Consider the following 21,520-nt stretch of genomic DNA (forward strand, 5'->3'; position numbering starts at 1 on the left):
GCCAGTCAGCTACCTTGGGTTTAATTGCTTAAATAGTCATTCTAGTGGCTACCATAATGGATAAAGTCATTAGCAAAGGGTATCTTTCTAGTGCTCCTGCTACATCTGGAAAAGTTAATTTTGCCTGACCAGGATGAGTACATGCTAAAGCTCATCCATGAACACTCGTACTTTTCTCTTGGCTTTTTTCTTTCATATATTGTATCTCCTATTCTAGAGTTGTTCACTTGCATATTCCAATTGCAAACTGTCATTTTGACAGTTTGAATGTATTTAATATTAATGTTGTAGAAGTTCTATGGGATGCCTTTTCTAGTTAATGCTGTTAGTTTGTCTGGAGTTTTTTTTAAGGGCAGGAGAATTTTTCCAAGGCAAAAATGCAATTTAGGGCTAGTGTAAGGGAGTGGCTGGTATCTGCCATAACACAGGAAAACATCCTCAGTCTTTAAAAACAGGCAGTGAACTACTGTAGATTTTCAATAAAGATCTCCTGTTGTACTGATATAATCACAGGCTTAATAGTGAATGCTGTTGCCTCAGACATGCTTTGAAATATATAAGTCACTAATCAGCCTTCAAATAGCATTTTTTAAAATCAAATCCTTTGCTCACCTTGTGGCAGTAATGTACAGCAGAGACGATTTGTCGAAAGAAGTGTCTTGTCTCTCTTTCACTTAATCGCCGCCTTTCACTGATGTAATCATACAACTCTCCTTTACTTGCATACTCCATGATGATCACAATCTTATCCTTATTTTCAAACACTGCACAGGACAAAAGAAAAGAAAAAACACCACAGTTGATTCAGTACATTTGAAAACTGACACTTTAAAGAGTGAAGAAGACTCAGGATGACTGAACATATTCTATATCATCACTGCAGCCTGGAAAGAGATGTACTACCAATCCCACTGCAAAAAGCAAGTTTCAAAGCTACGTTTTTCCAGAGGAAGATTACAACATTTCAGACCAAGAGAAGGAAGTTGAGGCTATCTTCACTCTCATATGGCTACATGAAAGAAGCTCTTTGCCTCTATGATATGGGGTTGCAGGGTGATAAAATCAACTTGATCTTAATGAGGTGAGGTGGACATTTGTGCCAGTGACACCTTAATACTAACCCCTGCTCCAACAGGGATTGCCTCTTACCAGTAGTCTTCTTAAGGCCAGACGACAGAAGGAAACAGGAGCTCTCCTATCATTTGGAAAGGGTTAATAGAAGGCATAATAAACTCTGTCTTCAGTGCCTAATTGATATGGGATTGCCATTTGACTTACGATGACTGTTGGTTGGCTTTCACCTACCATCAAAATCCATTAATGAACTGATGCATGTGTCCTCTTCCAGCCCAACCCTGTGCAACAGCATGGTGGGCATGGACACTTCGCTGCAACGTCTTCAGAGCTCTAAAGCTCTTGTTAGTACAGCTCTGCACCCCAACTCATGCACCCAACTCATGCTCAAGCTTACTTATCTCCTGCCTCCAACGCACGTCCCATTGCACGCCGTAGATACGTCCTTTGCCACTTGCGCAGAGCCGGCAGCAATGCGCAACTCCTACATAAGCAGTGCAAGGAACATTCATCGAATACACGTCACAACTTGACTGTTCTTTGGGGCTCAGGGTACTCTGTGCCACGGGCTGTCAAGGACTTCACTGGGAGTTGCAGATAACTAAACATTTAATCTAGTAAAGCAAGCTATGAGTAGTCTCAAATTGCCATAATGCCCTGGCTGCTGAATAGTTTTTCCTTTCTGACACCGAAAATCCACTGCAACCCACTGGAAACTTCCTGCACCTGCCATAAATAACCACTGATCACATTAAAACATGGTGATGTTCCTTTTCTTTTTATCTGGGGCAGCAGCTTGCTGAGGCTAGGTCATGCTGACAGCAAAGCATCTGCAAATTAATGAGGTTACAGGGGTTATTACAAACGGATGCTAGTTTTGACCAGCCCTGCTGGAATGATGCCTTCCTATATCTCTTTAGTACAGCTCAGCCAGTAGTCCTTAGTGCTTAAAAAATACCACAAGAAAAATCCAAAAAACAACTTCAGCTTTTGCAGTGAAATGCGAAGCTGCCTCTCTCAACACGCAGATATTTGCTGCTCTAAGGCTTTGTCTCATGTCCTCTCACACCTTGTCACTCAACTCTACAAGCCAAAGCCTCTTGCAGTTCCCTCTAACACCCCTGAACCCCAGCCAAAAAGCTCTGATAAAAGGGAGAGCGAACAGCCAGATAAAATTGGCCGCTTACTTGTCTGCTGGCCTCACTGTACCCCGAAGTAGAGGCTCCTGCCAGTGATTACATCCTATGTGCATCCTCATTAGCAATAAACTTCGGAAACTGGAAGAGCCGTCTCTGGATGGATTGTACTTACAGTATCCTCTCCAAGAATGACAGACTGATATTGTCTGGGAAAAACTGAACATGCCCTGTGTCATATAGGGAAGTGCTGTGATGAGTTACCAATAAAGCAGTAATGCACACATTTGTTTCTCTAAGCTTGGAAAGGCTTGTTAGATACAGGGTTGTTTAGGAAGGAAAAAGAAATCATTTCAGTAAGCTGAGACAAATCACTAAAAATGCTCTTATTTAATAGATCTGATTTAAAAAACAAACAAACAAAACCCAACTCCCCCACCCCCCAAAAAACCCAGCTAACTCAATAAATTCGGGGCTATTGTATCATGCACATAAAGGTGAAGTAGCCACACGGCGCCACTGATCTCAGGGGACTCTCACGGGAGCGCGCACTCCAAGCAGTACCAGCCGAGGATCCCCCTGTGCTCAGGGGAACATTTGCCTCACCAGAGGGGCACAGCTGGGGGCGAAGTGGCTCTTGGCTCTTCCCGCCCCAACCCCCCACCGCTGATGCCCCACCAGGTGTTCAGTGCTGCTGAAGACAATAACAGCAGTAACAGCCCCGCTATGATGGAACATTCTTCCAGCCTGTGTTTTTGTTAAAGTTTTGCCTTTATCACTCAGTCATGAGAGCTTTCTTAAATCATCCTTGATGTTCTGAAGTTTTAAAATCCAAAATCTGTTTTTCTGGACTAAAATTTGCCATATTAATACAAGTCCTGATCCAGACATATTTACCTGCATTTCTATAGAAATGAAGTGGAAAGCACTTTGCTTGGAGGAATGTGCATTTAAAGGTACTTTCCATTTCAAATTTTCTCTTATGCTGTCTAAGAAACTGAGATAATACATTAAAATTTAATTTAGGAAAGCATAAATCACTGTTTCAAATTCTGAATTTTTGTCACAAAACTGCACAAGAATCAATGAGAATAGAAGCATCCCAGTAACACGTATTTGGGGTTCAGCTTCCCAGCACACTCACAACAAATTGGCACACTGTTTTTCTCCATGAGGAAGCATTGTGAGAAGGACACTACCCTTGGACTCAGATGACATTACACAGGCCTCCTCAGCATCATCATAGCTGAACGATTGCAGAATTAAACAGCAATTTCTCTCTTCACCAAGGAGCAGAGGTGAATGGAGAACCCTTTTTTCTCCAGGGAGGTCTTTTTTCTTACAACTGCATCGCTTTAGCTCAGAGCACCTCCATCCTATCAGTTGGATCTCATGAGAGGGCACACAGCCACCTCCCTGGGGAGAGGGAACTGACCAGCAGACAAAAACGTCTTAAACCAGAGCTGCCACTGAAGAAGGAGGGAGTGGAAAGGCAGTAGGATTTATGACTATACACACACACAATCTTAAAGAGGAATTCAGAGGTCAAAACTATCAGGCACATGACAAGGTGATATTCTGGCAAGTCTCAGACCATCAGCCACGTACACCACGAATTTCCACAGTAGTAGTTAGGATGCCAGGCAGGCTTCATACAGACACTTCTGAATTTCCCTTCTGAGCACAGCACGTCGTTTTATAAACATATGCTCCAAGAAAGCATTGTGGCCAATGGCTGGGGGAAGAGAGAAGGGCATTAATTAAAGGCTGCATTGACTTACTGCAAATAATAATGAGGTAATAAATATACTGCCCTGTTAACACCTGGGCTGTAACCTGCAGGCTGATGATGGACGGATTGCCTCCATATAGCTTCTGGGACTGCTTGGTTCACTCTCTGTTTTTGTTGCGGATGATTTATTACCTGCCATCCTACTGCATATTCATTCCAAAACTCACCCCCGCCTAGAAGTGTGCCTGAACCCTGACTGCAGCTACTGCTGACGGACAAGCACGGCTTTGGCAGGATGCTGCGCCCCAGGAACATCCCACAGCTTGCTACTGATGGGACGGCCTGCTCCTCAACGCTGACCAAGGTCAAGGGACGGAGGGAGGTTATGAATAAGAAAGGTGGGACTGCTCTTGCTTCTTTCAAACCATTGATACTCTGCAAACAGCTGGCCAAATAAGGTAAGCAAAGAACTGTCAGTATCAACACACAGATGTGGTAGCAGGAGAGACGGTCTGTCAATCACAAATCAAGAGATGGGGGTTGCTTAGATACGAGGCATGAGCTCCACATATTAGAGGAGACAGCCGCAGGAGAAATGCTTGCTACAAGCTGTGTGTCATTTCTGAGGCACTGTGTTTATTTCCACCACTCTGCTAGCTGAGTTACACCGATAAAGCTGCAGCAAGACCTCGCTTGCTACCTGGCCACAGGGGAGGAGGGAGGGGCAGCACCGTGAGACCACATCAGGAACCAGGGAGCAGGAACGGGATGTATCATAAGGTGTGAGGAACAACGTGATCGTATCCCCAGAAGGCAAACAAGAGTACTGTGCTAATGTACTAAGACATGGGCCGTGGCAATACAGAGAAACAGCATTTGCCAGTGGGCTACAAGCTTGCTTGGGTTTTGTCTGTTCACCCCAAGAACCTTAGCAGAGGCTAAAAGCAGCACTCTACCCAAGCAGCAAAGGGTGTTTAAGATGCAGTGGTCAAAGAAAGATTTCTTACAGCTTTTCTTTAAACTACCCCCTTAACTGCAACGTGTTTGTTTGTTTATTTAAAAAAAAAAATGACAGAAATAAAGTTTTATACTTCTAGGCTGATAATTGAAACCAAATCTGCTGGCTTCAGAGCTCAATGAAGAATATAAATGTGAAACTGGGGAAGAACTTCACTTCTCACTACCAAAGACATATCTGAGACAAAGTACATTTTGTAACATCAACAGTCTGTCTCTTTCACAGGCTGTTCTACTATAGCAATAATTCTTGGATATAATCTCTCCACTTACTTACATTTAGAGGCCGTGAAATGATGAACTCAGCTTCTATCTACAGCTTTCCATTTTCCAAATAGCACTGGTTGCGTAGGGACCTCTTGCTGATCAGCACTCTTCTTTTCAACCCTACCGCTACATTCTTCCCTTTAGCTGCATCAAAGTCACCCCTGCAGAAACTCCACAGGACAAGTTTGACACAGGATGAACACAATCACTATCCCCCTTAAATGCTAAGACAGACTTCACCCTAAAAGTGTTGAAAGCCCACACGGCATGGTTTTGCAACCATCAGTCAGAAAGATTTAATACTACATTGTACACCTCTCTATTAGAACAGTTTGCTTCGGACTTATTTTCTACCAAATTCAAAAACAAAAACAAAGCAGAAGGCTTTTGCCCTTCCTCCAAGCTTACAGGATGCTAAAGTCAAAGCGAGTGCCGACGGGGGTGGGGATTTTTTCCCCCTTAATGGACTACCTCCTTGTGGGCTGATTCCATTTGGTTTACATGTAACCCTGGGGTAAGGATTTTAGTTTGTTAGTTTAAGAGGGGCGGCCAGCCTCTTCGCACTGAAACCATTTGAATTCTCCTCATGCCTTTGCTCTCTATCAGAGCAATCTCCTAAATTAGTTCCAGTATGTTGACATTCCTTCCATCTGGTGTCTTTCCATTCAGCGGTATTTTTATTACTCTCCTAACAGCCGCAGACAGAAGTACCTTTCCACTGCTACAAAATGCTCTATTATTAAAGGTCAGCCAAATCAAAAGAACTAGTGAGTTTGTTTTTAATTTTGGAGATGCAGACTAGAATAACCTTTTCATTCAGAAAAGTCATGTATGACCCAATTACCTCACTTGTGTAATAAGGCTCAAATTATTCTTCAAAAAGACATGTGAGTACTGAAAAGTGTTTTTTACCTTAGAAATTCAGCCCGGTGCATCTTCTGTGTTCTTGACTGCTCTGAAAGCTTTACAGCCCCTTGGTGTATTTTTTATTTTGTATCATTATTGTTGTTACTATTATTATTTTATGGCTGTTTTTTAATAGAGCATATAGCAGACATGAAAATATCCACGGTCCAAGGTAGAAAACCACATATGTATAAACTTATGCATATGCTTAATTATAATTGAAGATAGTGAGATATAAAGTATGTGTTTTAAAGCTAAGCTTGTGTTAAATTGTTTTCCTGAATTACAGCCTTATTCAGATAAATTGCATCTCTTCTTAAATTAAAGGAATGTAGTTAAAATCCTGCAATAATCATTTTAAATCACACAGCATGCTAGAATTTACTCCGCAGTGAGGAGATTAAATCAGAACGAGAACCATTATCCTTGCTGAGGTTGTTTGTCAGAGAATGAGACTAAGGATATGCAGATTTTGATGGTCTACTCTTTCAAAAGGAGGGAAAACCGAGAGTTGCTCATTCGGCCACAATAACACGTTACACTAATTGTCTTTTGTTTCAGCAAAGAATACAGGAGCTAATTCCCCTTTTTTTTAAATTATGATTACAAACTGCTGAGGAACTTCAGACAAGCAAACATTTACATTGGAGTGGGAAGACTGTGTAAATAAAAAGATAGAAACAAATTGCACCATTGCCTGCAATCATTTTGACATCTGAATTGGACTTGCCAGTTATCTCACACATTAAGTTCATGTCACGTCTGACAAAGTGTTGTTTAGGCGATCACCCTGAATGACAGGAAATTCATAAAGGTGGGGTATGGTAACTAAAGAGTTAAGTTTGTTTATACTTGTTTCATTACTATCGCCAGACTCTTGAAATATTACTTTATGTTCTTGGATGTTATCAACTGAAAACAATGGGAATAAAGCACTTGAAGGTCAAAAGCCTACATAATTAGAGGAAAACAATTAGAAATGTGGTTAAATAGTGTCACTGCTGAAGTACTTTCTCTTGGCTACATAAAAAAAAAAAAAAAAGAATCATTCCAGCTTTCCAACTTTCATCATTCTTGTTTAAAGCCCAGTCGTCCACGTGATGTTTTGAGGGACTTTTGACATTTCAGGTGTTTTGCACACACAAGGGATGAAGTCATTAGGCACCAAAGTTTGTTTTGCTTACGTCTGAAAACCAGGAGATAGCAGAGGCTGGGACAGAGGCTGGGATTGCCTCCCTGGCACTGTCAACCTGAGACACATAATTTCATAATTTTGTTCTGCCCACGCACAAACCCACCGATGGTGTGAGCTGCCACCTCGGTCCCTGGCTGCCTGTCCCATCCAGGGGTGCGCATGGCAGCAGATGGCGAGGCACACTTGCCTGAGCTGGAACTGCTGAGGGGGAAGCAGTTTGTCACCAACGGCTCGCGTCCGCGCACCTTGCTGGCTGCCACCCAGGCAGATTTTTGGCAACGCGGCTGCTTTCACTGACGACACGGTGACTTGACCAACACGACTCAAGGAGGACTGGTCTGCAGACAGGTCTATGTGGCTCTGAAACACCAAGCATGTTTGGTTTTTTTAAATGAAGTCTGGCACAAAGTGAGATCGAACCTGTATTTGGCAAGTAAGAGGAGTGTCCTGCACTACTGTGTCACCACTGTCAGATCTTCTTCGGTTGCCTTTGGGATTTGAAAGTACAGCAGAGCTGAACCAGTTTCCTGATTAACCAAAGCATCCAACCTAGCTCAAGTCATTGTGGACTGGCAGATATACAACGGACAATCTCTGGGCTTTTTCTTAAGAGTATCAAAAATGCAACCCAAAAAAAAAAAAAAAAGGCAAAATGTCCCTCTTACATGGGAAATCAATTTTCTGTGCCTTGTTGCTGCAAAGGGTCCAGTCCTATTCTAAGCATCCTGGCCACAACCCAGCAAAGCACTTCAGCACATGCTTTCCTTCAGTCACTCGTTCACGCTAATGCCATCGTGTTCCATGGGCACTGAATTGTGATCCTAATATTTATTCATTCTTCAGAGAGTATCTTCATTAAACTATTTCTATAAACTTGTTAGCTAATAATCTGTTCATTTTTAAGTGCATTTTGCAAATGGGTGGAATTTTCTGTAGGGTCATGCTGACCAAGGACAATTCTTCCAGCATAGAAACACTCACATAGGCACCGTATTTCACACTACGAAGACTCAAAGGCTCACTCCTGAATGTACCAACTTCACTCTCATGATTGGTCCAACACATGTTTAAATGTTTGCAGAATCAGGCCTGATGCTCTTTCCCCGGTTTAACTTTTATAAAGTATTGCCAGATGAGATAGATTTTGCACTCAGGCTACCCCTGGAAAAATATGTTAGCTCTCAAAGGCTTTATTATCAAATCCTGGAGTTTTCAAGGCAAAAAAGAAACAGGGCAGGGGAAGGGCGGGGGTGAGACAGACAGATGAATGGACAGAGGTATTATTCTATAAACTAAAATTTATGTGCTGAAATCAGAACACTGCTAGCAAAGCCAGTCCCTTTCAAGGAGTTGAAAGTCACTTGAAAGAGCATTTCCCTTGCAGCCGCACTCGACAGATTGCCAATTACAGCCCTGCTGAGAGGATGGAATTTCTTTGGAGTCACAACTGTACGTCTGCCCTCGCAGTAATGGGCAAGGTACGTGCCTTTTGACTAGTTTACAAAAAAAATGTCTAAACTGGAAAGCTTTGTTTCCACACATCTGAACTTGCTCGATATCAAAGCTTGTGTTGACAAATTCAGAGGTTAATTGCTTTTAAGCAGGCAGGTCAAAAGGATACCTAAACAAGGATCCTACTCAAGGAAAACACATTTGTAAATGCAATACAGAGCTTTCAAAGATATTATGGAGAGATACAGCGTTGTCCATGCTAGGTAGATCTGCGCAGCCTGGCACCCACAGAAAGCGCTGTTGGATGTGCAGTGGCAGTCTGAAAACCTACAGTAAAAATTAGTGAGAGCAGAAAAATATCTGTGGGGTAGCTTCAGTTTAAAAGTTAACCACCTGACCTAAACGAGTCAGCTAGACTCTATCTATAGCCGACAGGAGCCGCCAGTATGTCATTTATCCCATCTACCTGAAAAAATACCTTCCAGGAGGAACCAAACCACCCTGTGTAGCTGCTGATCTCTCTTGACTAGAAGGATACCAGACTTCTAGTGTACACCAACTGACTAAATGTAGCATGGCTTAAATTTGGTGAAATTAAGCCCATTCCTGAAGACTGAATAACTTCAACATTCTGTGTCAGAGGAGATCAATATTATCACTCTTCATGCATCACTCAAGAGGAATAGCCATGTGTTTAAAATCCAACTTCAAGAGGATACAAATACTTCAGTCCTAGATGTAGTCCCTTAACTTCACTGCAAGTACTTAAAATGAAGCACATGCTTAAGGATCCCTGAGCTCACATCCTTATCTCTGCTCCTCTGGATTCAGCTGCACAACCACACGTCTTCCCAGTGCTACAATATCTAAGTTACAGCATTGGCTGCTAAAGGCCAGATACCGACCCTGCTTGGAAAGGCTGGATGAGCTGTACAGCTGCTATAGGTCTGCTCTATGTAACTCCTTCCAATGGACTACAGTCCAACCAAGAAGCTGATTTCCATTGCCCATCCCTTCAGGCCAGGAAATAAACATAAGAAGCCATGAAAGGCTGCTCTGCTTTCTAGAAAAAGAAAAGGAAATAAACCAGTAATAGAATGGAAAACTTCCCAGGAATGAGAGAAAAAACTGCCTCCAAGTTTGTTGCCGCAAAGCACTGCTGCTGGCTGACGGAACACAACATCACCTGCCGTAGGCGCTCACCCTCCTGCAGACAGGACGAATCCTCCATCATGGAGCTTGACTGGCTCCGCTGCAGAAACACTGCTCCTCCCTCCATGGGGCTAAAGGGGAAAGTTTTGCTCCCACGGGACTTTATTGTCTGCTTCTTAAAAATGCTGTAATCTTTTCAACTTTTACAAATGCTTTAACTCAGTAAAAACTATTTAAAGTAAAGATGAGAAGGGCAATTGGTCAAAGGACCACAGCATGGTTAATCTTTTTTCTTTCTGAGTTCCTGAGCACATTTGAAATAACTTTTGTTCCATTTGCAACCCACATGCTGACACAGCATCCCTCCCCTTTTCTGTTCCCAGATCCTGTTATGAGTTTATTCAATAAAAAGACAGATATTCATCTCTTTTCAAGTACAAGAACATGCTTTTGAATAACTCAATATGCGATACTGTAACAGTACGCCAAGCCAGTCCTTGTTTTAATCAGTCGTATCAACTCTCAGAATGGAGCTGCCATATACATATCATCACCTTGTGCGTTTACCTCACGGGTATGTAAATAAGCAGGGCTAAATTCAGGCTGCCTGTTCTGCATGTAGGGGAAGAGGTGATCCCCAGGGACAAGGCTGCCCGACCTGGGTCCCTCTGAACCTCTGGAATCCACACCCCACATCCGCCCTCCTTGCAGCAACAGACCTCTTGTCTTTCAGCATGTACTCGGCCTGAACATCCCAGCTAGAGCTAGAGCTGGGATGTTACTTGAGGAAGGAAGGAAGGAAGAAAGGAGAAGACTTTACTACAGAGTGACACTCTATAAATATATAAACAAACAAATAAGCAAATCAGGGAGGAATGCCCCTGGCTTCCTGCTCCTTGCTGTAGGACCAGGGAGAAGCTCCTGGAGGCAGGAATTAGCAGGCTTCCTGGCTCATAGCCAGGAAGAAAGGAGTTAGAGGGGGAAGACAGGATAAGGAAACAGGAATGATAAGCCAGCAACCAGACTGACAGGAAAGCATGCAGGGGTGGATAGGAAGCGGATGCTGGGATTCAGGGGAAAAAGCAGCAATGACAGAACCAGCAAGACTAACTGGCAGGTATGCGAGGACCAAAGACCTACAGCAGACAAGATTGGACTTGTGCATTCCTGGTAAAACAAAGCATGCAAGGACTGGTTTAGGGGCTGGAGACATAAATGGACATCAGGCTAGTGTCTGAGTGAGGGTGAAAGTAAACTGAACTATTCAACAGGAGCAAGGAGGTGAGGTGATACATGCAACGATTTCCCACCTGCCATGGACACAGCACTTAACTCATACATGAAGAAGCTCCTCCAGGCAAAGGGTTATGCATCTGTGAAACACTGGTGATTCAGAGGGAATGTAGTACTCAAAACAGTCTCTTTGGTAAGGGATAGTTTACACTAGGAGTAGGGGTTTGTTTGCTGCATGATCTCAAGAAACATGAACATCAGGTCTGCAAGAACGTAACAGAGCAGCCAGGGAGGAGAATCACATTCACTAACCTTCATAGATGGTGATGATATGAGGGTGGCTGAGGGATGACATGATCTCAATCTCCCGTCTGATGTGAACCATATCTTGTTCATCCTTAATTTTGTCCTTACGAATGGATTTTATTGCAACCTATAAATTCAGGAAATCAAGCATTATTCTTGGAACTGAACAGATGCACATAATCCATTAAGGAGAGTTCAAGAAATAAATACAGATGTTACATGTTGGCAGAACATGGAATGACCAAAACAAAGCTCTAAAATACAAACCTCCATGCCCCAGCTCCTTCATTTTATAGCAATAAATATACTCTCATTACAGTGATGGGTGACACGAAGTTTTAGGGTCCCCAGGTCTCAGGAGTTCACTGAGGGAGAGCATAGCATCTTTTGGAAGGATCTCTATGTTAGCCTAAGTACTTTACATCTGAGGCAAATGGTAAAACTCCCAAAAGATTTTGATGGGAAGAACATTTGCTTAGACATGATTGCATTCAACAAATTCATACAGAAGCTTTGGAGACAATTTCCCTGAAATAAGGCTGAGATCCCTCATGGAACAGAGGCAGGGAACCCAGGGTGCCGATTACAAATTTGTATTTGTCCACACTGATACACAGAGGATCACATTAACATGGGTTGCTCCACAGTTCTCTAAAGCAGGCAAACTGCTTAGGAGTTATGACTTATTTAAAAGTCAGAAGAAATAAATCTTTGAAATTCACTCGTCCTCATATAAACCCAAGGCTTTCAGGTCCTACACAGCACTTATGCAATCACTGCAAAACCATATCCTTCCTGCATCCTTCCTCAATCAGCAACCTTTTTTCAAGCACATCGTGTGACTGGGTATCTTTCCAAAAGGCAGGGTGGGAACAGAGGAAGTGATAGCTGAACTTGCAATATAAATTCAAATTATAACAGCCCTTGTGAGTGTGTGTATGTGTGTTGCCTGTGAAAAAAGGGCTTATCTGAACAATGCCATAAATAATTGCGGAGGTCAGCTCATGCTCTACAAGAAATGCAGAAGCCAACAATGGAGAGAAGCTGGTGGGAGAGGGAAGGTAAGGGCATTGTGCATACTGAATGGCAGCATGGCCTTTATTATACCTAATATTTACCCTGCTTTATTTTTGTAAGCCAGAGTTCAAGGAATAAATTACCAGCTAGTTTAAAATCAACAATACATCTTTGAAAAACATCACTGACCTGCTGAGATGACCACTCTTTTATGGGTAAACAAAACTTTTGTGACTCTATGCAGCCAACTACTGTGGACCTCTCGTGGGAAAACATTTGTAAATCTGTGATTTACGTGATTTCCCTAGTTCCTTCAGAAAAAAATCATTTCACTGCCTAGTTCAGTAATTGCAAGTGGCATGACCAGTATTGTTTTCATTATACGATGTAGCATCGAGGATATTGAAGAAAGAAGGGAAAAACTTACAATATTATAAAATTGAAATGTACATAAACAGGAGCTAGTTTAAAAGATCAGGTTTCCTACAGAGCCTCCAACTCTGAAAAGCAACATTGTTCAAAAAAGCATTAAGCACATGCCCCATCCCCTTGAATTCCCAAAGATTTCAGCACGTGCTTAAAATTAAGCTCATGCTCAAGTGCTACCCTACTTTGGGACAGAAGAACAAAAAGCAGAACTCAAGGGACAAACCAATTTGCATGTTAAAACCAAAACAACTCTTTTGTTCCTCTTGACCAAAACATTTGGGATAGAGATTTTAAAAGTAACACAGTAACTATGGTCTTATCTACATGGCACATATTTCTAGAAAAGGTAATACAACAGATCTTAATTGAATGAGTGATCACGATAATCTCCAAGTAATCCTAGAGATGGAGAAGGCAACTAACACTAAAGATGAAGTTGGATTTTTCCCCTTTCCCATGTTTGCACTGGGACAGGCCGCAAATGCAAATACACCCTGTATACAAGAAGGATGTGGGTGGCTCTTGGAGCAGCATGTGCATTCCTGCAAGAAATAAATATAGACATGGGTAAAAACACATTTTTTTATTAAAAGACAGCCTTGTACTTGGCTCTGAGGAAGAATTTAAGAAGGATTTCATTGTCAAATATACAACGGGGAGCAAATTCTTCACCATTCATGGCTGGTAAAGCAATAACAGCACCCCAGAGGGCATGCCAATCTCCTACTAACTTGACTGAGCTTCATAGAGAGGACTTTTGTACATCTACACAGAATCACTGCAATTGGCCTCCACGGAATACTTGCATATAAGAAAACTATATTTTTAGATACAAAAATGCAAATGTGATTGAACAGCATGGCGGCATTCTGTAAATACATGTTTGGATTAATCTTCAAATGCAAACAGATGTGTTGCCTGGGAACATATTTTCCAACAGGACCAGAGAGCTTACAGTCTCACAACCCGCGTTGAGAAGTGGTTAAGGCACCTAGGAGACTTGATTTATAAAGGCTATTCCTAAAAGTTTAACCGAATTTTGAAGATGGTACTTAAGCTCTCCTGAAAACATCACCTTCCAGTTGCAGGGGTAGAATTCAGCAGCTCAGCTGAAGTACTTAGGATTTCGTCAGCGACACCCAGGCTGCAAGATCTCATCCCAACATAAGGAAAGAAGGCAGGCTGAACACATTTTGTGGGTTTTAACATTCAAGACTTTCTCTTCCCTCCCTCAGCTACTTCAGATCACAGTGACCGGCACTTGGAAACAAGGAAAGGCAACTGGCAGGTGTGAACCATCTTAACTCCAGTGGTGCCAATGGAGCCAGGGCAGCTGGCTCCTGCTAAGGATCCACTTGCTCACGCTCAGACCATCCCCTGCCATCCTGACAAACAGCAAGAGCGCTGTGGAGGAGGCAATGCCCCTTAACCAGAGCACAGTACATTACCAGTACAAGCACTCCGTACTGGAGCAAGTTTTCAAACACACGCATGTACTAACGAAATACTATCACTGTCTATTTGCACAGCACATGAGCATGCTCAAAGAAGAGTGAAGCCATTTATTAATTAAAGCTTGGGAGGCAAGTGGTGAAACAGCACTATTCATCCACTTTTAGGAGATGAGGAAATCGAAATGGAAAGCTGACCTGACTCCTAAAGGAAACAAGGACAGTAGCATCTCAGAAATTGCTGCCTGCCTCTCCCTCCCAAACTGCAACACACCACAGGACTGCCTCGCGCCACAAACAATCTGATTATTAAAGGCTGATTTCTGATACCTTTCTCCATGTTCAGCTGTTATTTTTCCCCTCAAAAAGAGCGTCAGAGAAGTGAAAGGTTCGAAGGCATCTCAATAAACACTTTTTACCGCGCGCCGTCTGCCTGGTGGCCTGCACAATCCCCAAGCGGACAGGCTCCGTGTCCCAAAGGCTATCAGGAGCACACAGCCTTGCTGGTGACCTCGTCCAAAAGGCCAAACAGCAAGTGATTGCTGTCAGCAGACTGTCACTGTCAGAGGCGGCATCCCAAAGCAGGATTAGTGGAGCAGCAGGACAGCATTCGTTCCAGCTCTTCTCCTCTAACAAAGGGATTTCTGTCAGCCAAGTGTCTTTCACCTGCACCAGTCTGCTTAGATCGTATCAGCAAGGGTACTTGGGCTTAAGTCTACTGATGTGAAAAAAACAACACAAACAAGAAAGCAGTCCAGTTAGGGGTTTTTTTTTTAGTATTTCATGGAAGAAAAGTTACAAGTCATGATCACATTTTAGGTATTTATTATATATTTCATTGTTTTCATCTCTCTGAGCAAAATAAGATCCCTAGCTGTATGTTACGGCATCAGGCTGTAAAACAAGTCTCTTTTCCAGGTATTCTAAACTATCAAGAATGGAATTTCTTTCCCAAAATGTATTTTACTCAGAAATATATTCCAGAAAATACATTTCCAAATTACACTTATGCTTTTAACAGAGCTGGCTCCGTTTTTCAAAACCCCACTTACGGGACTGCTGCCAGATACGGTACACGATGAACCTGAACAACTTAAGCCTAATAAGAAATATCTCTCAATTGAGAAATACCTTATGAAAGAACTTGTTTGTTCATTCTTTAGGTCCTTTTCTTTCCTGCTTGCCTGCTTACTTTCCTTCCTTTCTCTGAAAGCAACAGCTCCAGTGTGTGCAACATCAAAATTTATTAAGGGTCACAGCCTATGAATCAAGAGTAGGGCAAATGCAACACACTTTTTTACACCAGCTACATTAACTAGTCCAAATATTCCAGCTGAAGATCTGCAGAGAAAGTGCTGTTAGTCCCTTTGGTACTCTCAAAACACTGTACTTACACCTTTACCACACTTTCTCAATATATTTTACTGGTTTTAAAACTTAGATAATTTAATCATCGTATTTTTAGTAACTTTACTAGTGGAGGAATTTGTATTTTTCCTAGCTTCTCAATGTCTCAATGAGAATTTCAGACAACTCCAAGATCTTGCACTCAGACAGAGTAACATACCACCTCAACAAAACAGGTTCAAGTTCATCCAAACTCCCTGTAGACCCAGTACCCAACCTGGCAAAACACTTTAGCAGATACCTAACTTCTCTGATGTGAGTAGGCCATTGACTTCTGTGGGATAACTCACACATGTAAATTTGAAGTACCAAGGTCACCGCTCAAAACTAGGCCATGTGACAGTCCCTCCAGGGTTCAATACTGGCTGTACGCACCAGTAACACCCTGGGTATCTCTTCTGCAGCTCTGATGGCAACATGGTCCCACACACAGGGTAAAAGTGGGAGAATGGAGCACCAGAGACAGAGCGAAACTACCTGCACTGCCAGTTCTGGTACCAGCCTCTGCTCAGCGAGAATACCCTCTCCAAATACCTATGGCACAGGGGAGAGAAAGAAGGGGGTTGTGAACCTCTAATATTGCCAGGCATTTCCAAATGGCTCTGCATGAGCACAGCACCCACTCCACCGCTGCTCTGCCTTCCAGAAGCAGATAGGAAAGAGAGATTACAGTTTTTGGCTTCCCATCCCTCCGTGAGCCAGCTTGCAGAGTTTGCTGGGCAGGAAGTGTGGAGAAATAAACTGCTCTCTTCAAGGCTGCAATAAATTACCTGTCTCCATTTGCTGGAAAAACGATTTATACTCACTCTCTGGACTGCTGTAGAGAGATTATTAAGTATTTTCCAACACATTTCATGCTTCTTTGCTTTTGTTTGGTACAAATAACTCAAACTATAAATACTTCAAAAAGATGAAGGTTGCAAAGGTTGCTGTACAGTCAGTCCTATCTGTAAGAGAAATATCTCTCCTCCTTTACGAGCTTCTCGGCTGCTGGGCAGAGCAAAACGGGTGGAATTTTCTTTTTACAGAGTCAGATCAAGACCATCGCATACAGAAAAATATCTCAAAGTCTGAACATCTGGCAAAGTGCATGGCATGCGGTAGGTGCCCATTTCCATATCAAATCTCCATGTCTGCTGAGTCACTGCTGGCACTATCATTTACGGGATGAACAACAAAGCTATATTTTCATCAAAGCTGTTTCTCTTGAGTTCGGGAAGTTGGTTCATGTGTTTGTTTTAATCTAACGAACCTACATTTGCATCATTTCCAGCTGAGATGTGTGAACATAAACAAAGGTAGAATTAGCCACGGTGCAGAAAGTCACAGATTTTTAAGTCGGCTACTGCTGTAACCAAGGCTGACCACCTGAATGCCACAAACCACTGAACCTTCTCCAGCAATTTCTGCAGGCAGTACATTCAGTCCCATTGAAAACAATCTTTCACTCTTTACTATCTAGCAAGGTTATTTTTAGGACTGTGGTGAGATATGAACAAACTGCTTTTTTCCATTGTGGGGGCTGTGACTTTCAAGCTGGTTCCAGCGCTTGTGCATACCACCCATGCTCAAGCAAATTCCAACGAGCTCTTGCAATACTATGTGGAGAGTCAGAAAAATGACATCAGGACAGGGTGTGCAGTCCCCTGAGAAAGGGAAACCAGCTTGCTGACACTGAGAGATAAGTCAGAAATGCAGCTTAAAGAAAATTATTAAAAACTATTTTCTTTGAGTGAAGAGGGAGGGGAGAGTTAAATGCACATAAACCTCTCCTTTCCGAAAGCTGTGAACTGAGGCCATCCCCACCCAGCAATGGGAAGTGGGTGAGCCCAGCCGGTTTCACAGCTCTGCTTCCTTTCTTTGAGACTCCGAGGTGGGAAGTGCAATGTGCCAAGTGCCAACAGGGGCGGGGAGGTAAAGAATAGGTGGATCAACCATGGCGGGGGGAAAGAGAAAGGGAGAGCAGAGGATGTTTGGGGGTGGGGAGAGAAAAGGCACATTGTTCTTTCTCCAGCTCCACGGAGCTCAGCAAGAAAGAATAAAGTCTGGCACCGTATTATGTTTTTTCCAGGGGAGTCTCTGCCTATGGCTCTTGGCCCAGACATCACCAACACAAGAGGAAGAGAAACAAAGCTATGAAATTGGGTGGTCCCTGAGGTTGCTGCAATCAAATGATAAGGAGGGGGACGCTGATAATGCAGTTGCATTGAAATGGCACTTCCAGAGGTTGCACAAAAAAAAAAGGAAAGGCAGGGGATGGGCTGAATAACTGTCTATCTGACCTCTGGACCACCCAGGTGGGAAGAAGGAGCCATGAACAGATATCCCTACAAGGAAGCCAAGCACCCAAAGGTTTCTGCAAAGGTATTCTCATGCAGACTTCTCCTTGTAAGCTTCTTCCCACATCTTTGCTGTGTCCATTTGCTAGGAAAAAAGCTATCTTGAGACTCCAATCCCAGGCCAAATGCAGTAATAAAAAGCATCATACAGAACTGGCAGTTCTAAGAACAAGCTTCTGCATGGTCACAGAACACACTTCATGCACAACTAGTGCCTGTAGTTGTGCATTTCACTCTCCAAGAGCTCTCTCTTTCAGAGAAAGAGTAAGGTCAACACAATGCCATTGTTTTGGACATCATTACTTTTCAGATCCTAAAAGCCAGATCATCTCCATGGTGATACTGCCTGGGAGACAAGCATGCAACAAAATCCTTATTAATTATTTATCAACGACCCAACTCTATTGTTTGATATGTTGGCAAACTATGCAGTAATCAGGGGAGCTGCTTGAAGCAGTAACCGGTGCCATCTGCACCCAGTGAGACTCTGCTGATTTAAATCTCAGGGCTTCTGCCCATTACTCTGTTCCATTGCATGTTCGTTCGTGTCACGGATGTTACCAAAGACAAAACGCTGTTATTGTTGTTGTAAGGCAGCAGCTGCACGCATAAAGGGCGAGAATGCACGTGCCACAATGCACCTTTCAAGTTCATTTGCTTTTAAGAGGCAAGGGTATTTTTTCACAGCTGCCTCACTCTGTATGGTAAAAGCATATAGCAAACATCTGTGCCTCTCTGCTTCATTCCCCTCTTCCCAATGTATCGCATAAAAAAGATTATATTTCTAAAAAACAAAGCTGATTTACTGCCACTCTATCACTCACTACCTGTAGAGAACTCACTGTTACACCAAGGCACTAGGAGTCCCAAGTCAGTGTGATAAATATTAAAACCAAATTATTTGCATAAGCTGAGGTAAAACGTGCCAGTGCCTCTTGGTGAACCAGGGTACGATTACCATGGGTTTAATTTTCCTTTTCTGGTTCTGCTGGACACAGTTGATGTTATTATAAATGTTGATGCATCAGGTGAAGAGGAATTAACTAATCACAAACACTAGGCAAGGGGGTTGTATCTTCTTTTTATTTCTCCTTTATTCACAGAGAAAAACACCTTTGGAACCAAGTTTTAATAAGGAGCAGAAGGCACCATATGAACACATTTATGCTGCACATAAACAAAGTGGGTGCTGGGAGCAACACGTACAACACCTTTCCCCACTTCTTTCTTCAGCCCTACATACGGTGCCTGTTAACAGGATTTGTGAGCGCATTTCCTGAGTAACTACTGCCTTACTGGAAAATATACAACCCTTCATTGTTTGGTACCCACTATCCTCAGCTATGTATATGAAGCCTGGCATATTTACACCATGCATCCTCTGACAAATTTACCTGGCAGACCTTTCCTCATTTAACGCTGAGAATCCTGGCCTGGAGTTATCCTTACTACCAGTTGGATCTTACAGCTCTTATATTAATCATTTCAGGACTGATTTATCACTAGGAATGAAAAAAAAAAAAAAAAAATTTAAAAAGGCATTCATCTGGTTTAGCATAGATCTGATTTCCAATAACATTTAAAAAAAACAAGCTGTCAACCTGGCTATTGATTTTTCATAGTGAGGCAGTGAATCTTGAAAACAGGGAGAAGGCAGGGCTGCAGAATTCAGAAATGAACAGTCCACTGATGTATGTCAGAAATCTACCAAAAAACTTCTCCTTTCCCAAAATGAAAGTTTTTCATACAGCATTACTGAAGTCCCAAGTCATGGGACTGCTCAGTTTTAAGAAGAAAGATCCTACAAGTAATCACCATGCCTAGCAATTACAAAGTGTTTCCCATAGTGCTGCCTCAAGTTGCCCCTTCTCACCCCTCCCCACTGTCCCAATAACACGCTACGACAAATCTAGCTCCACTTCAATCCTTCCTCATCCACAGTGAAACGAATTTGCCCTGGTAGCAGCAGAGGTTGCAAAGGATTTGCTGAAAAGCAGAGATCTGACAAGACGAGGTTATCAAAGGTGTTTGCAGCTGTGGCCTGCCAGGACTGCAGCCCAAGGCTCGCTTCCTGGGAGAGTCCCTGCCATGTGCACACTTCACCTTCCTGGAGAAAAGAGTGGGACTGCTTACATTTTTCCTAATTCACTTCTAAATGTAACTCCATAGCCTTCTGAATATCCAAAGATGCAATAACTAACACTTTAAAATGTTCATAAGTCAGCCTGCAGAAAAAGAGGCTTATGATCTAACTCTGAAGGACTGAAGAAAAGAGAAAAAAAATGGCCAAGTTGAAGTTTTGAGGCTGTCATGCACAGATCGATGGAAGACCATCTCTTTTCCAAAGTCTAATAACTCACAAATATCCCATCCAACTACCTTCGAGCTTTCAAGGGATTTCATGTTTTGGCACAGAAGAAATTATATCTGGAAAGAAACTGGGGTAGGGGATTTCCCCGAGGCAACAGAGGTTCATAACTGTAATTAAAAGAAAAAAACTGCTTTACAACCTCAACTATGGATCGTTCCTCCTTAATAGATGTTAACCAGCACTGAATGCCACATTCACTGAAAAGATGAAAACTGCACATACAGTTAACTTCTGATGAAGTTGCCAAGCAGATGTTTATTTTTGGCTTCCACATTCACTAAAGCCAAATGCTACACTGAATTGGGATTTCACAAAGTCTAACTGCTTTTCTTCCAGGTTACAATTTTGTTGGAACCAAAAAGGAAAAAAAAAAAAAAAAAGGAGACGGGAAAAAAGGCAGAAAAAAAAGCTGACTTCACTCTTAAGTAGGAAAAAACCTGGTAGCATCCATTTCTATCATGTCTGTTTATATCATAGTTTAAGTAAGGTTAGAATTGTGCAATCATTATTGATCAACTTCCAAACACAGCACAGCTCCATCCAGCACATGTGCAAAAGAGGAAAAGTCACTGGAAGCAAATCCTATGTCACTCAGTCTTAACTTCTGCAAGTCTGTGCGCAGACTGTTTAGCTCTAATTAAATTACTGGCAAGTCAGGTTAAAGAGGAGTGAAAGAATTCACAAGCCCCAAGTTTACTGTTCTTAGTGTTACATGGGTATTACAGATTCCCCCTCCAAAAACTGGAAGATAGATTTCACATTAATTTTGATGCTTGATCTCACAGCTACCACAGCTGCTGATGTAATGCAAAATGCTAACCTGGGGCAGCAGAGAGTACTTTAATTCAGTGTTGTTTTTTCATTGTGAATAAGCAGTGAACCACACTGAAGTAATCCTCCGAAGTAGGAGTGCACACTGTTCAAGGCACCGATTTGGGGATGAAATGCAAAACCAAGATCCTGGCTACATCATTAGATAAAGCCCTTTATGACTGTCTTAAGAGAGGTATAAAGCCCTGGTGCCTGGATCTAGTTA

At 42.5% G+C, this 21,520-nt stretch overlaps 1 protein-coding gene across 1 annotated transcript in view; it reads right to left on the reverse strand.

The window, feature by feature from the left end:
- The window catches only part of NUAK1 (NUAK family kinase 1), a 46,525-nt gene that overhangs the window by 10,617 nt on the left and 14,388 nt on the right, over positions 1-21,520 (reverse strand). Inside the window, exons 2-3 of the mRNA XM_086468392.1 lie at positions 11,477-11,597; positions 613-764 (exon numbers count right to left, since the gene is read on the reverse strand). Coding sequence (XP_086324518.1) covers positions 613-764; positions 11,477-11,597 — 273 coding nt within the window. The remainder of the gene's footprint in view (positions 1-612; positions 765-11,476; positions 11,598-21,520) is intronic.

This window comes from Leptosomus discolor, chromosome 1 (assembly GCF_034619465.1).
Source record: "Leptosomus discolor isolate bLepDis1 chromosome 1, bLepDis1.hap2, whole genome shotgun sequence".
Lineage (NCBI taxonomy): Eukaryota > Metazoa > Chordata > Aves > Leptosomiformes > Leptosomidae > Leptosomus > Leptosomus discolor.